This window comes from Natator depressus, chromosome 23 (genome assembly GCF_965152275.1).
Source record: "Natator depressus isolate rNatDep1 chromosome 23, rNatDep2.hap1, whole genome shotgun sequence".
Taxonomy (NCBI): Eukaryota; Metazoa; Chordata; order Testudines; family Cheloniidae; genus Natator; species Natator depressus.
Genome location: NC_134256.1, coordinates 2,936,383 through 2,953,245, shown reverse-complemented (window position 1 = coordinate 2,953,245; position 16,863 = coordinate 2,936,383). Strand labels below are relative to the sequence as shown.

The 16,863-nt window shown below is 52.5% G+C and overlaps 1 protein-coding gene across 4 annotated transcripts in view; it reads right to left on the bottom strand.

Moving 5' to 3' along the window:
- Positions 1-1,882: 1,882 nt before the first annotated feature.
- ACTN4 (actinin alpha 4) overlaps positions 1,883-16,863 on the bottom strand; it is a 78,445-nt gene continuing 63,464 nt past the window's right edge. For 2 of the 4 annotated variants that reach the window (XM_074937550.1, XM_074937549.1), the window contains exons 12-22: positions 12,827-12,977; positions 10,490-10,598; positions 10,204-10,344; positions 9,565-9,747; positions 8,525-8,659; positions 7,307-7,486; positions 6,427-6,573; positions 5,089-5,169; positions 4,687-4,752; positions 3,314-3,472; positions 1,883-2,153 (exon numbers count right to left, since the gene is read on the bottom strand). In XM_074937550.1, the coding sequence (XP_074793651.1) occupies positions 1,995-2,153; positions 3,314-3,472; positions 4,687-4,752; positions 5,089-5,169; positions 6,427-6,573; positions 7,307-7,486; positions 8,525-8,659; positions 9,565-9,747; positions 10,204-10,344; positions 10,490-10,598; positions 12,827-12,977 (1,511 nt within the window). In that variant the 3' untranslated portion in view covers positions 1,883-1,994. The remainder of the gene's footprint in view (positions 2,154-3,313; positions 3,473-4,686; positions 4,753-5,088; positions 5,170-6,426; positions 6,574-7,306; positions 7,487-8,524; positions 8,660-9,564; positions 9,748-10,203; positions 10,345-10,489; positions 10,599-12,826; positions 12,978-16,863) is intronic. The other 2 variants (XM_074937552.1, XM_074937551.1) reach the window with 1 other exon arrangement.

The window sequence follows — 16,863 nt, the reverse complement described above, 5'->3', positions numbered from 1 at the left end:
CTTTGAGTTCCTGCTTCCCTCCCTCTGACTGGAAAGCTCTGGCCCTCTGACTTGGCTGGGTAAGGCTGCTGGTGTACAGAGATATTTTATCATCCCTCTCCAAAACCCAAGAGATTCCCAGCCCTGCGGAGCTGCAGTTTGAGAGCATAGTTAGTTTAACAGGCCTGTGCCTGACATGCATGCAGCCAAGTGTGCTTAGCTGCCTTTTTCCAGGATCCTCTTGCTAAACAGCTCACCTGACAATATGTGCAATGGGGATCTGACTCCGTGGCTAAGGGCGGCGGAGATCCAAGGACGAGGAGACATCAGCAGGGGCCTGTAGCTCCTTAAACTGCTTTGAAAACTAGTGCTGTCATTTTCTTCTTCACCCAAGGTCTCCAACTCACTCCAGTGTGCTAAAGGATCCTGAAGAGCCAGAAAACCACGTGAAGGGGAAAAGCACTTTCCACTATGTGTAAATATAGCTACTGGCAAACCCACACCAGCTCTGGGCCTCACCCTAATGGGAAAACCTCCACTGTAAGTCACAGTAGCCTTCAATAGAGTTGGGTCAACATTGCTGCGATAATGAACAGTGAAGTTTTATGGCTTGGTATGAAGCTGATTGCAGTGAATTGGTGACGAGTGTTGAGTGATGTGAATACAAAATGACTCCACTTGGATCACCCCAATCCCCTCCCGCACATACAAGCTTGTTCAGAATTTAAACCCCAACCCTTGCGACGTCTCCCTGCCTGACAGCCAGAGGTCACTTGAGTACGTACAATGCAAACAGGATTACAGTTCAGTGATAAAGTAGGTTGTGTTTTTATACCTTATTGCTTTGTTCTTGCTAAATGTTGCCGGTTAATTAAAAGCCACCACACAAGATTTCCTAGGAAAGGCACAGAGTTCTCTGCCTCCAGATCTCAAACTTTGGGCTGTGTAACAGGAATTCAAACGCTTCCCCACAAAGTCCAAAAAATGGAAGCACCAAATTTCTTAAAAAGGGAATGTTACAATTTTGTGAGTTGTGAAGATTAAACCACAAAAAGCCCACGGCTACTAGACAACTAGTACTGTGTTAGCTGCCAACATAGACACGTCTGCAGGCCGGATCAGCGTAGCAACATCAGCATTCAGAGACAGAACTGAAGTCCCTTGAGAGTCCAGTTAGTTTCACTAAGGAAATAACCAGGAAGAGGCAGCAGATAATGTTACCAAGCAGGGAGCTGCTTTTCCTGCATGCACACCATCTGGGAGTGGAGGGAAGGCATTGCAGATACCTACGTTAAAGGGATGCTACGTCACTTCACCCCATCCCACATACTGCCGAGCCCAGCTAACTGGAGATTTGCAAGATACCATCACTGCTGTAGAAATGAAGGGGAAGAGACTGGATTGAGGCGCATGAGATCTGGATTGAGGCAGGCTTAGGAAACAGGGAATCCATGAAAAAGGCTCCGTCTATGGATTTTGCCGGGGTGACTGAGACAGACAAAGCTCTTCGGATTTCTACTACACAGTGGCATAAATTACAGAGGGCAGAGACACCGAGACAAAGGGAAAAGGCTCAATTTCAAAACCATACCAGTCGACAGTTGGTTTTCTTTTTTAAGCTCAGTTGAAAAAACAGAAGGGGATACATTGAACAAAAATAACCCTCTGAACCAGAGCCACTGGCATGTTTTCAGACTCTCCCTTTTCCCTCCTTGCCAAGAAATCCCAAAGCAATTAAATGTGAGAAAAAAAAATTTCAAGCCCGCCCTCCCAACCTGTTTAACAGAGCAAAGTGAAAAAAATCATTGCATAGGTACATGGTTCACAGAATATGCAACAGCAACCGGAATGGAGGTTAACTCCCAGGATCACCCGGTGCGAACGTGGCTTTCCATCCTCTGGAGGCGAGGAGGGGCGATCCCCGCGGGACAGTTTGTGTGTGTAAATGCAGAGCAGAGAATCAGGCCTTCGCTACAGCCGTCAAAGCGCCAGCGCTTGCTGCCACTGCCAGCGGCTCACAGGTCGCTCTCGCCATACAGTGCCGTGGAGAAGGACTTGTAGTCCAGGGCTCCGGGGACGGCGTCGGGACCCTGGTATGGTGCCATGCGCGCGATGCAGTACTCCGCTTGGTCTGGGGGCAGCTCTCGCCTCAGCTCCTCTGCTGTGATGTAGTTCTGGGGTGGAAGGAGATAAATATCCCTTGAATGCCTGTGCTCTTCACAGAGCCCCATGAGCACTGGCAAAACTGACAGCTGCTCTCTCAATTTAGGCTCCGAGCCAGAAGCCCCAGGGAGTGATGTAGTGCAGGGGCTGCTGCTTTGCCAGCCCACCCTGTGCACAGGCCCACCAGGAAAGAGAAGTCTGACGCTAGTCTCCGACGATGTCCTCAAACTGGCACTGAAATGCATTTCAAAGCAGCGCAATCAAGTCCCCTTGATCCTCAACCAGCTCCTCTGGCTCCCTCTGTTTCCGGACCCAAAGCCTCCTGCCGTTTTTAAACATGCTCACTGCTCTGGCTATGGGTTCACTTAGCACTAGCCTCTCCTGTCCTTTCAAGGGCCTTCTCCTCTGCACCTCGTCTCCTGTTGCCAGGAGGAGCCTTCCTGATACATTTCCAGATCACAGCTCAGATTTAAACATCTTTACTCCCTTCCATTTTCTTCCTCCATGTAACGTCACCGTGTTTTGGGACGTGCAGCGTTGGTACGAAAGTCTACGCAACACAAAGCGGCGCTGAATTTAATGACAGCCCCAGCTACAGAAGAGAAAGGGTCACTGGAGCCGCTTACAGGGTTTATTTTAACAGGCTGAAGCAGCCACCACGCTGAGTAGCTTCCCACTCCCCAGGACAGACACAGATCTTTGGCTAAGCGGCCATCTCTCCACAAACCCTTCCCGGAGGCATTGCTCCTCTGTCCCCACCTAAACACCCATGCTGGGATAGAGATGGCTGCATTGAAGTGTGTGGGTAAATGAGCACAGACGACGCTAGATTTGGAAATTCACCCAGGCTCATGGGAATTCCCAGTGGGCTGTGTAGGTGAGCACGCAGGTCTCTCCCAATGCCCGATGTCTTAGCTATGCTTGGGGATGGCAGTGAGAGGCTTGTTACTAGGCACCTGTTGCTGCTCAGTTTAGCTTCCGAGGGGAGGGCTTAGGGGCTGCCAGATGTCTTCCCTGCCCCCAGCTTCTGCACCCCCTCAAAGATACAACGGTCCCCACCCCTCTGCTCACCCACTCCAGCGCTGGCCTCAGCAGAGCAGCAGAAAGGCCAGGGCTCAGAGCATGTGCCCGGAGCGCACACCCCCAGCTGTCTCCCGCGGCCACAGCTCACCTTGTCTCCGGCCAGGACCTTGAAGGAGGCGATGACCTGGTCAGCCGTGTCCGTGTCAGTCGTCTCTCGGGACATGAAGTCGATGAAGGCCTGGAAGGTCACAATCCCGCTGTTGTTGGGATCCACAACACTCATTATGCGGTTGAACTCGGCGTCTCCCTGCACGGGTGGGAGAGAACCTTTAATGGACATTCAGAGACCAGCTCAGGTACAGCTGCAGGTGTGGTACTTGAAAGGGTGACGCCGAACACACCCGGTGGGGACGTAAACAGCAGACCCTTGAGGATGGAGATCTTTCGGCCTCCCGCAGCCCACAGAGCTCCTATGCCTGGGCAGCAAGACCAGCTCCAACGGCATTCATCTTTCCAGGCGAAGAATGACTGGAGAGTCGCTATCTGCACCCCGGCTTCTTTTACAGCTGGAATCATTTGGCCTCCACCCCCCCAACTAGCACTGGGAAGCACATGCCTGTCTGTAGTCTGCTTTTACAGGCCTCCCAACTTTCTCTGGCTATACCCCCTTCTTCATACAGAGGCACTGGGGGACACTTAGATGCCACCGCGATTCTCTGCTCCATACTAGAGCACACCAGCTAACAGAGGCAGAAGCAGTGGATGTGTTATGCAGCTTGCCAGGGGGCAGATCCTTGATGACTGTACACAGGAGATCTTAGGCAAGGAACAGCTGGCGGTGAGCCGATCCCACTTTGGCAGAGGGGCTCAGCTGGGCCTGCACCCCAGGGACCAGGACCAGGACTCTACCACCCATCTAATGAGATGGCCGAAGTTTGGCCAGGACCTGCTGCACAGCACGCATGACTGGGAGGGGCAGTTCTACCCTCAATGCACAGGAAGGTGGAAGCATAAATTCTCCCCAGCACAGATGCCTTAAACCCAGCTCGATCAGAGCGTGACTAAGCTGCAGCATGGGCTCTCGTGTTGATTCCCTGAGCAAAGCAGCTCAATTTACGAGAGGATTTTCCGAACTTGGGGATGCTGCCAGCTCCACCTGGGATCTGAAAACCTAGCTGGGCTCCGCCTTGTACATCACTAGGAAACAGATCTCTTGACAGGAAGCTTCGCTGCGGAGCATCGCGCTGCGCAAGGCAGTGGGAGGCTCCAGGTTGGCTCTACAGTAGTTGCAGAGCAGTGAAAACTTATTTCTGCATGTGAGCATGGGAAACCCAGGGAGCAGGGCCTTTGGTCACGCAACCACCTCTCAGCAGAACTGCCTTTTAACAGACAATGCCCCCGGAAGCAGGTCCGTCACCGCTGAGTGTATCAGCGCCACACTTCGGCAAGAGCACGGCTTGAGGTTCACGCCATAAGAGAAGATCAGAGAGAGGGAAGGGAACAAGTTAGCGGATAGCATACCAGGCTGTATCCTGTGGAGATAAGGAGAGCTCGGAAGTCATCTGTGTCCATGCTTCCTGTGCGCTTCTATTCCGAGGGCATGACAGAGGAGGAGTGGGCCAGCCCCGAGAGGGGCAGATGGACAGTGCATGCAAAGACACGAAGATAGGGGAGTGGGGAGAGAGAAGAAAGGGTCCCATGGAGGGAGAGAGAGGCAGAGAGAAGTTTAGTTAAGAAGGCATAGTGGAAATTGCCGCATGTGACCAGGCGATGTAGTGGAGATTGAACGCCAGAATTGAACACAAACAAATGGGTGGAGGAACGTAGGAGGAGAGGAGCGAAGAATGTGGTGAAGGAAGAGAGAAAGGAGATCATGTTAATTGAATTATCAGCGGCAGGCTGTGCAGTAATGACGCTCGGTACCTGTCTGTCATTTTCCACATCGTATCCCAAGCTGATGAGGCAGGCTTTGAACTCCTCAGGTCCCAGGGTACCGCCGTGGTCCTGCCGTCGGGGAACCACACAACATGCAGGATGGAGGGGGGTCAGAGCGTGGCGTGGCGGCCGCACCGGGATTCACAGAGACGATGGCATGCACATTGGGGTGGGGAGGAACAACATGCACATGAGAGGGGCGGGGAGAAGGGAAAAAATACGCCATTAGTTGAACTGAAATCAACTCTCTGCTTCAGGAGGGAAGGAGTTTAAGACCGAACTTGATTCTAATTTGTAACCCCGGATGCAGCCTGTTCCATGCAGAAGGAGCGCGCTACATCCTAGGCATTATGCCCAGGACAGGCCTACCCCAGGATGGAGCAGCCACATGCCAAAAGCTAGCACTTCATCAAGGAACTTCAGCTATGAAAGCAATGTATAAAATGCTCAACGAGCTCCAACGCTCGCTCTCCTCCTGAGCTATGACCCAGGTGGCTCTGCAGTACACACCTGTACTGACAGGGGCCCAACGAGAGCTAAACCCTCAGGAGACAGCAGCAGTGCTGGGATGGATCCATCAACCATGGAATCTGGGAGAATGGTTTCAAAAGTGCCCAGGTGGCTTAGAAACCTAAGTCTCATTGAAACTCAGTTGGGCTCATGCTCCTAAAGTCACTTCTGGAAAGCAGATTTAGGCGCTACTGCGACATTGACCCTTGCTCTCTAGTTTGAAAATTGGAGCTCTCGTAATACGCCAGGCTCCCGGGGAGGAAAACTCTAAAGCCCCTTCCTTATGAACAAGTCTCCTTCACTTGTACCAGGGCACCTCCAAAATCAGGGTCTGGCTGGGAGTGGGTAGGGGCTGAATCAGCTGCTGGAGCCATTAAAGCTGGCACCGTGAATCTGTTTTGAGAGGATGAAGGGTATTTTATGTGGGACAGTTCTCTTCCTGGCCTCCCTTCCAAGCCAATGGCACCTCCCACTTTTCTCTTTCATGGAAGAACAGCTGCCCATGGCTCCATCTCTCCTGCACAGCTGGGACTCCCCCTCTGCTAGGAAGCAGTTAATTTTTTTCCATTTTTTTTTAAAACAACCCCTCCCCCCCATCTAACCTTCCTTCCTGCTGAAGTAATAGAGGTGGTCAGTGAGTACGTGGGAAGGGTCTGTTCTTTTTCCTGGGACAACATGGAGAAAAGCAAGCACTAGGCTAGCATGTAAGAGGGGAGGAGGTGACACCAAATCCTGCAGCTATCACCAGCATTAGCACCCTAATTGCCTTTGGCCCCATGCCCAGCTGAGAGCCACGTGTGAGGGGCCCTTGGCTACCTTGTCGAAGTGGTTGAAAGAAGCCCGGAATTCCTGCATCTGCTCCTGGCTGATTCCCTTGGCATCGCGGGTTAGGATCTGGTTCTCCACTTCGTTGATGGTGCGGGCGATGGTGGTGAGGAGCTGCTCCCAGCCAACGCGAATATGCTGAGGTCACCAGGAGAGAGGCAGTTAATAGGGCACCTAGCTCCAGGAGACTTGACAATACCCCAGAGAAGTTGGGAGCCTCTTCAAACAGGCACCAGTTATACAGCTCTAAAAGGGCTGATTCCTGCTGGCAGTGATGGACGCAAGTTGTACACTGCCTCCAATGCCTAAAGAAAGATCCTCCCTCTAGCCAGGAGCACCTGATGTGCCAGGTTAATGCAGATACTTTGCATTTATATAGAGCCTTTTACACTTAAACTGATATGCAACTTATAAAGATCACACAGACGGGAAGGAGAATATTGGATTGATGCACAACTGCCGGCAGAAGGCAGTCACCCAAACTGGATCTGGGTTTACACCCTGACCCTTGGGGGAAAAAAAATTGTGGGATCCTTAATGAAGACTGCTGAGGGCTTTACCCGAGTGATGGTTACTGTGGCAGGACAACAGCACCTAACACCGAGTGCTAGCTAACAAACCACTACCATGATCACAGAATCATAGAATCTCAGGGTTGGAAGGGACCTCAGGAGGTCATCTAGTCCAACCCCCTGCTCAAAGCAGGACCCATCCCCAATTTTTGTCCCAGATCCCAAAATGGCCCCCTCAAGGATTGAACTCACAACCTTGGGTTTAGCAGGCCAATGCTCAAACCACAGAGCTATCCCTCCCCCCCGGCGACAGGCTAGGCTGCAGGGTGCTCTGGCTGCAGGCTAAGCACTGACCCTACCTCCATGGTGTAGTTGGTGTGCTTGTTATCGAAGATCAGCGCCTCCTGGATGAGCTGGTGCTGCTGCTCTAGCAGGTCGATGTTGGGCTTGTAGTCCACAATGCTCTGCTCATACTGCTTGAGGTGATTCAGTTGGTCCTCCAGCGTGCCATTCATCTCGATGGAGATGCGCCCTATTTCCTGGGGAGGAGAACAGCCGGTCATTCGCCATCGCTGCGCTCTGCTCCATGGTGTACTCAGCAGCGCCCTTCTTGGGCCATTCCTGCAGACTCAGCCTGGTGCCCCCCGAGAACCAAGCTGGGTTCCTTCCTGCTCTCATACTAAAGGGCTTGCAGGCCTAATTCTGCCCTCCGTGGCACCTGTGCAGCCCTCCTGCCTTCAAGGAGCACGCAGAGGTGTGCGACTGGAAATCAGGAAGCAATCCAGCTGATAGAACAGGAAGAAAATCCAGTTCACTTGTAGATGGGCTGCCTCTGCAGGACTCACGGGAATATGAACTTGTTTGTACAAACACAGACTACAGGGAGCTGATTATCGAGTAAGGTGCCAGTTGCATATACTGCCCCTTCTCAGGGCACTGTAAGGCCAGGAAATAACTTGCATTTATATGGCACCTCAAGACACTAATGGGAGTTTAGGGGACTGAAGTATAAAAAGAGCCAACCCAGGTCAGGTTTAGGGCTTCGCTTTATGGGGAAATCAACCAGAATAGCTATCATGAAATAACCCCAGGGTGGACTCTCATTCTGAAATAGCTAGAGTGCTTTAAATACACACCCATTTTATACTGGAATAGGCGTGCCCTAAAAGTGCAGTATAAGGGAAAGCAGCTGTGCTTGAGGACATCGCTATCACAAGCAGGGAAATTTCTTCCTAGCACAGTTGGGATGAGGCAGCACAGAACTGGCTATCTGCAGTGAAGAGGGAAGGTTTAGCTTTCTCTGCAGACGGATCCTGCCAGAGGCAGGTGGACAAGGTCAGTATGGTTTCCTCCAGCAGGGTGACAATGGTTCTGAATGCAGCTGTTTGGACACTAGGTGGCACTTTAACTCTAATGCTGAGAGGATGAAAATGGATGATCAGCTGGGTCATTCTGGAGTTCAAGTGCCGGAATGACTGTGGAGCAGGAATGACCCAATAAGCCCGCACTCAGGAATCGAGGCTGGAGTTTCTGGTTGCCCCGCAGCTGGAAGCAGTTCTTGCAAACTGAGCTCCTACCTCCATTTTGGTCTGTATCCAGGGCCCAACGATGTTGGCCTGGCTGGCAAACTGCCGACGCAAGTGCTCGTTGGACTGCTGCTTGCTCTGCTCATCTTGCAGAGCATGGTCCCTCTTTGGCACCAGCTGCTGAACCTGTGAGGAACAAGGAACGCCTTGGAACTGATCCATCTCTGCACTGGTCAGTGCTGGTGAAGCAGCATGTGCCAAGTGCCTGCCTGGCCTAGGGATGTGCCCAGGCCTTGGGCTCTTGACAGCCCTGTGGAGCCAAGTTTCACTTGGCAGGAGAGCAGAGACTGGCAGCAGGGAGAAGTTCAGCTGTAACAGCCACTGAAGGCCAGGCAGTCACCACACGAAGCATGTGAAACGCCACTCACAGGGCAACTGTTTGAATTGTGCAATAAGATCCTGACAAAGCACCTGCTCCCCACCTGCCCACTGCTCCGCAGCAAAGCTTCATGGGCACCTCCGCCATTCTCAGTCACACCTACCTCCCTGCTCGCAGCCACGATCTGAATGGCCACAACAGCCATTGTGCGCATGGCACAGCAGCGTTAGACACGCATCGGGGGTCTCAAATGCAGAGCCAGCAGTGCAAGTCACCCCAGCGCTGCGGTCCTCAGACCGCGGACGGAGAACTGCTGCTCCACAGCAAGGGTGTGGCTGCTTCTAGATCGGCCACGATAAGCACCGAAGAGCCATGCTATGGCAGCCCTCACCGCCAGCAAGTGGGACAGGACGTTTTAGAGGAACCATCTGAGGGTGAATGTCCATAGCACTCCCCATGTGAGAAGGATCAAACTGGGGGGTCAATTTTAGTCTGAATTCCTTGGACATCCCCAGAAGCCTGTTTTACCTGGTCACTTTTCTAAGGCAGCTGCAGGGCCACTTCCAAATAGGCAGCCTGGGACACCGGCAATCTCTTACAAAAAAGCCAATAACGGCCCATTTATGTGAACAGCGGATTGTAAATCTGGGCATTGCCAGGCAACCCTGGCAGCAGAGCACGGGCCTGCTATCACCGTGCAGCATGCACCCACCCTTTCCCACTTGGAGTTGATGATCTGCGGGGTAACCGAAGTGTACGGGTTGTTCCCAGGCAGCTTGATGTTGTTGTAGTCCGCAATCCGCTGAGCCTCGTTCTGAATGCCCAGGATGGCCTCGCGCTCTTTGTCAGCATCCGGCAGGGTGGATTTGAACTGAGCGTGAGCGGCAATCAGGCCCTGGAAGACACAGGATCCCAGTTAGACAAACTGCTGAAAACCAAGAAGATGGAGAGAGAATTTTCGTGAGCCCAACCCCACCTGGTGCAGTGAGCCCCTGCGGCCCGGTAAAGTGCTGATCTTGCATTCCACACGGATCTGGGAGTTTGGGACCAACAGAAGCTTTGGGTGAGAAGATTTTACCCAAGCTCAAATGTCTGAATCTCTTTTCAATGAAAACAGATGCTCTGGATTCCAGCAACCCAACCAAACTGCAGCAGCGTGAGGCTAATGCCCGAGAACCTGGTAGTGAAACCGAGTAGCAACAAAACCCCAAAGTGCCTCTCCAAAAAGGAGCACATGCTCTGCACAGCCAGACAGACCAGCCTTCTCGACCTGGGGAGAAAATCGCAGAGTGCAGCATCTCTGCTTTCACTGGACCACCAGCTCATCCACGACACACCTGGCCTCTCCTACCTCGATCTCCTCTATGGTGTGGACAATGAACATGTCCTGAAGGTCTTCCATGGCACTCTCCATCCAGTTGTTGAATGGCGCTGCCCTCTTGGCGTATTCCAGGTGCAGCTGGTCGATGGTCTCCAGCTGTTTCTCTGTTTTCTGCAGGGGTGACACACAGGGCACAGCTAAGTTAGGAACAGATACAGATGAATTTCCCGCCAGGAGGCCTCAGTAGCACCATTTCCTCCTCCTCTGCCTCTGGGATGTTGAGCACAGAGCCAGCACATGGCAGAGATTTGCTTACCTCAAGGGCTTCTCTCCTACTGTGGGTCAGGGATCCCAGAGCATCCCACTGGTCACAGATCTTCTGGCACCGAGCGTTCACGCTGGGAGAGTCGTAGTAATCCAGCTCACTGGGATGGAGGGGGAAGGACACAGGTATTAAATGATTCGACATGGCCAAGTACAGATGAGAATTGATGTTGGGCTGCATAAAGTGCAGTAATTTCCATGCTAAAATAGTTTGACATTCCCCAGTGGCTCATTCTTTCATAGACCTTTGTATGGCTTGGCTCCTCTCCAACTCCAGCCTCCCAGTCAGGGCACTGCAAAACCTAGTTGGCTGGGGAATCTGGGAGAATGTTGCTGGGGTGTGTCTAAGGGTGGCAAAGGCAGCAACCCCACCAGCTAACACCACCCTCCTCTCCCAAAGAGATCCCACCACAGTGGCCCTGACTACACTGGCAGTAGCACGTAGGATACGAGTAGCCACACACCACGGGGAAGAGCAGGCTGCGTCCACACGGCGATGTGTAGCTACACGCAGCAGTGAAGGGCTCTGGCCGGGGGAGGCAGCAGCAGAGAGCTGCCGAAGCCTTTCTCCGCTGTCTTTCTGCTGGAGCCTCTCTCTGGCGGGGAAGCAGCAGGAGACTGCTAAAAAACAGCAGTGTAGACAGGAGAGACAGCTTGGGCGTGGAGAGAGCCACACTGGGAACATGGCCTAAGCAACGGCGCACATCTACGCTGCTATTTCTACCCAGTGTATGTGTTCTACACCCTGCCGTGAGCGGGTGTGCGGTGTAGACATACCCAGTGACTGCTCTTCGGAGGCAGCCGCTTTCAGCATGGCCAGTTAGTAAAGGGGAGGTTAACCTGCATGACAACCTAGCAGCTTTGCTGGTTCAAAGTCCCCCAACTCCCACAGAGGAGTTAGCCAGGGCCGCGCCCTGCCCCCATGATGGTACAGACTCAACCCGCCCCATACATTAAGTTCGAAAAGTGCTGCAGGAAGGTTACAAGTTGCTGCATGTCCAGGATGCTTCAAAGGCAGGGCCGGAGGAGAGATTAAAGCTGAGAAAAACAGGGGGAGTGGAACGTCCTGGAGACTGAGGGATGGTGGCAGAGCTAGCAGTGAGAGCTTTGTTTTTAAAAGCACCCGAGAGAGTGACTAAAGCCCAGCTGAAAGGGCAGGAGGACTGCAAGTCACTCCAGAGTGCTCCCACTTTCCGATGAGCTGGGAGTTACAGAAGGCGGCCCGGTGGCTTGTCCAAGGAGCCCAATGTGCATGGGAACAGACTGTGCTCCAGGACACAGAGCCGCCTCTGCGCTCTCCCCACTCTGTGGGCTGTGCACTGGGAGGGCTCTCTCCATTAAGTAATGCTCCAAGCCACACAGTTCCGTTTCCAGGTTCTCTGCTCCTCAGGCCGCTGGAATAAGGGCTCCATTCACAACTTCGCCCTGCCTTCGACTCTCAGTGTACTAATTGTGTGCAAGTTTATCTGGCTGGAAAAAGAGACCGCAGCTCCATGGAATCTCTTACAATAACTGCATTCTTACAGAGGGGGAGGGGACAGGGAGAGAACAATAGGGGTACTGTGTGTATTTTGGGGAGAAAAACCCTATTAGAACCCCATTCAAACAGAGGTGCTCCCAACAGTCCAGTTGCAAAAGCCAGGTCCTCTTGGAAAAAAAGATCATGACAAAGCCTAAAAAAACTATTTTAACTCCGCCAAAAATATCGTACAGCGTCTCTTTGTCCCAGCCCCTCGCTGCAGGAGAGTACTGATCGTGTCAATGTTGTGCCAGTGTAAGATGGGTACACAGCAAACAACCAAGAGGGCTTGAAAGCCTGAGCCAGAGTTGTTGCAGATGGGGTACAAGCGGCCTGTTTGGAGCACAAAGGCTCTCAGGGCAACACTCAGCGGACTAAGATCACACTCTAGGATCAACAAAGGGGGAAGTGGAGCAGAATAGATTGGGGTGGGACAGGCAGAATAAGATCCATGCACTGGACTGTGTGCGCGTTTTTTTGTGGTGAGATTGATGTGACAGCCCCTGACAGCTCTATCTGGACAAACCCCCCACAGGACACCAAGCTGGGGTTTGTCTTTGTGCCCTGTCTGCAGGGTACTGTTGTCTTCCACCCCGAGGTGGCTACACTGTAGCTTGATGGCGCTGTGCTGACAGTTTTAGGAGTAAGGAAGGCTAGGTACTAAGGCCCAAATCCTCAGAGGTGTTTAGGCCCCCAACCTTCGTGGAATCAGTGGAAGTTAGGAGCCTAAATACCCTGAGGATTGGGCCAAAGGGGGCAGGGTCTCTGACGTCCCCGCAGTGGAATACCAGGGGAGAAAGGCTGGCGTACTTGAGTTCCTGTGCAATGGCAGCGATCTGCTCCACACGGTCCTGGTGAGCTGCCAGGTCGCTCTCGAAGGCCTCGTGCTTCCTGATTAGGGCTTTGATGTCTGACAGGGTGGCGGTTTCATAGTCCTTCTGCCTCAGCATGGCTTCTTTCCCTGGGGGATGGAGAGGAACAGAGCCCGTTACACCCCAGATCCACACCGCAGCACAGAAGATACACACGGGGGAACAGGGTAGGTACTAAACAAGCAGCAGCACGTGCTGTTCAAAAGACATCAGGAACGTGCTGAGCCGATTCCCTGGTGCGGGAGGGAGGGATGCGGCAGCAGGGTTTCAGAGGCAGGTCTGCCGCCCAGACGCATTGCATCATTTTAATGAGACGTGGAGCAGCCTGTCAGACACCAGGAGGAGGAATAATTTTGCCTCCCCCTTCCATCTTCAGGACGAGGACCTTGCAGAAGAGGCTGGGAGAGTGGCAGTTTCCCACCGCACCCCTTCCTTCCCTGGTTCAGCTGGCCCTAGGACTGACAGAGCATCCCGCCACCTGCACTGCCTTGGCCTGAACAGATTTTGTCCCTACGTACTCTAGCCCCACCCTCTCGGCTTGCACGATGAAGTGCTCACACATTTTAGGGCAGGGCCACTGCAGGATATTAACAGAGCAGAAGCAGCCCCGCAGCGTTATGGCCCCTGCTCTGAAAAGCTTACAGCTTTGACAGATGCAACACAGGATAACAGAGTGATGTACAAACGATAGGGAGACTGGCCAGGAAGTCAGCTAAGTGCAGGTCGGCCCCAAACGAAGGGGATCGCCACGAAAGGAGTTCTGCAGTGCAGCGACGGCGAGGCGAGGGAATGAAGATGAAGGGTCACTAACACGGGGAGACCGGGACAGCCCTGCCTCACTTTGGTTAGTTTCTACTTGTGCTCATGGGGACGCTGCAGTTCAGTGCTTAGGAAAAGACACACCCATGGCCACTAGAAGGAGCTGAAACCCTCAGTTCCTGGGGAGCTTCGCAACATGCCCCTCCTTCCATAGCCCCTGTCAAAGAGAAGCCTGCAGCATGAAGCCAGACACAGGAAGTGTGCTCCAAATTGCCTTCCTGCACAAGGACGAATCAGACAGGGGTGTAATTAAAGTGCCAGGAACTAAGACAATGGTGCTGATTACATATTCTTAATGCTCTTTATTCCTCCTGGCACATTTTGGAGCTGGAGAGAGAGCCTGCTCTGCAAGGCAAGCTTCCATCCCCCTCCAGCATCAGGGTCTGGCTAGCAAGCCACATTCGTTGGCAACCTACCACATAATTGGCGTTTTTGTGTTAATCTGAAAGCTATTTGAGTTGGGAGTGCCGAGTCTGTTCAGCTTGAAATGCCTTTTGGTTCCAGTCAGCTGTTCCCCAAGATGTTCTGCTTGGGAGGTGCTGCCAGCAGCCGGCCTGGGCCCTCTGGCAGTGGCTACAGTCTGCGTTCTGCTAATGGCTCCCAGACTGTTCTCTGCAGAGGCAGGCAGGAAGTAGCTGCACAGAACTGCTTATCAGCGTAACCAGCATCTGCAGGAGAGGCAGTGCCTCCAGTGGTGAGGGCACAACGGGGACTTGAATCCCGAGTTTGATTCTTGGCTCTGCCACGGACTTTCTGGGTGCCCAGGACCAAATCAAGACCCTCTCCATGCCCCAGTTTCCCCCAGCACCATTTATCCATCCTGCCTATTTAGACTAAGCTCTTAGGGGTAGGGATTATCTCACTATGTGCGTGTACAGCAATGAGCACAATGGGGTCCTGGTCTTGGCTGAGGCTTCCAGGCAACACCAACATAATTTACTAGCTAATAAGTCAAGTTACTGTCCTCCTCTGATCCCTGAAGGAGGGGCACCTACCCTCCAAACAGTGCCCCATTTTCAGAGCTTGACTGTTTCCAGAGAGCACAGTATCAGGCCCTAGTCATAAGAATAGGCATCTAGATCTCCTGTCTTCCAAAGGGACATGTTACTTCTCTCCCTTCTCATGCTTCCAGCATACAACACTGTATTAAGGAAGGGGAGACACAATCTACGGGATACTGCAAGGATCTTTACACAGGGACCAAGGACTTTAGGCAGAGTCTGGAGACACGAATGGAATTATATTCTCAGCTCCCCAAACACTACTGAGCACTGACAGCTTTATTCTGGAGTCAAGGTGGGATCTTAAAATGGCATTTCTAGTACCAAGCTCAACAGCTTGTGGACTTCAAAGAACCATCCCCCTTAGAGCTGCAATTCAAGGACTCCGTACCTCCATGGTAACTTAGCTCCTTGGTCTCCACTTTGATGGATGCGGTAGCAGGGTGTGGCAGGTAACTGACTAGTCCCGTATCTTTGCTGCAGCAAAACGGGCTATACAGCTGCTGATCAGGAATCTGTAGTGAGGCTGACAAACACCTCCTGGGCCCTCACCCGGGATGGTGACAAAGGACAAGACCAAATATAAGCTCAGCTGTGGAGGAGACAGCCGGCTTGTTGGAAGCTTGAGCCACTGGACAAACTGACGGACACCATGTGCCTTCTCAACAGCCAGGTTTTGGAGACTTGCAGTAGCCCCAGCCAGTCTACATTTGACTGGCAGAAGAGAGGATCCTAAATTTTCTCCTGGCTCACATTCTCTCTCTCTCCCCCCACTCCTGCCCCAAATAGATGACAAAGTGAGGGAAATATAATGGGAACTTTTTCCATTTACTCCTCCCCACCCAAACTGCCAGCTTCCACTTGAGCCCTCTCACCAATCCGTAAAGAGGAATGGCTGTTTTAAAACCACAGATCTACCAGATACTAGAAGGGATCTGCAGCATGCTGAGCACCTCGCTGCTGCCGCTGCCCTCGACCCCAGAGCTGGCTGCATTTCAGCAGTACTGTGCAGAGCATGTGAAGCTGTTTTAGGACGAGGGAACGTTAGGCACTAAAGGACTAGGGTCTCCGTTGTAAAAGCAGTCAAGGACTAGTGTGGGGGGAGGGCTGGTGGACTTGAGCTCCTGTGTACTGGCAGGACGCAGCAAGGTCACAATAAGGAAAGTTACTATAAGTAATGGAAAATCCACTTCACACTGCTGAGGACCAAGTTAGTCATCATGGAGGGCAGTTTCTCCAGAGAAACAGAGCCTAAATCATTTAGTAGCTTGTCTGCCCCCGCCCATGTCAGCTTCTCCAGGGGAGGTGGAGTTTAATAGCAACTTACAGGAAGCTTCAGTGCCAGTCAGATACGACTTTGGCACAACACTACCGTTTAACTGCCACACCGTCAAAGCAGCATTTCAGCTATCCTACACCCTCCCGTCAGTCACCTCTCCAAAAAGCAGGCTTCCTGCCTGATGCATCAGTCCTGTTCGTCACCACCCCAGAGTCCCTCCATCTTTGCCCAAAGGGACCATATGGATCCGTTCTACGAATTCAGTTATTGCAACCACGTTTTTAAGAAGGAAAAAGCAAAACCAGATTGAGTTGCTGCAAGCACCGCTCCCAAAGACAGAGCAAGCCCCTTTCTCCCCTTAATGCTCCGTGTGGTATTCTCCCAGCCTGGGCGATGAGAACATTCCTTCTAGTATGGAGAGGGGATTACTGTATTTTCTATGGAATCAGATGCAGCTGCCATATTGGAAGGCTCGGAGGATTAGCAGTCACGTTTAGCCATCTGGCTAGGGAGGGGAGACAAAAAAGCCCGAGCAAACCGTAAACAAGCCACAGTGACTGCGTCAAAGGGCACAGCCTCTGAGGAAGAGGAAGACTGCTAACCTGCCTGCATTTGCTTACAGGATTGGCTAGGGGACCATTTAAACAGACAGCTTCAGCTGAAAGTAAAGCTTCTGCCAGTGTCAACTTCACCTGGTCCCATCTGAAAACGCCTGCACAAAACGACGAAGCTGTCAAGAACACCACTGCCTATGCATTCGGGGAACCTGTCAGCTTTAGTCTAGGGTCCAACCACACCTGGAGTGCTCATTCAGAGTTCAAAACACAGGACAAGTGTTTTCCTGGCCTTGCCTGTGGTGGGGAATTGAGTACAGAG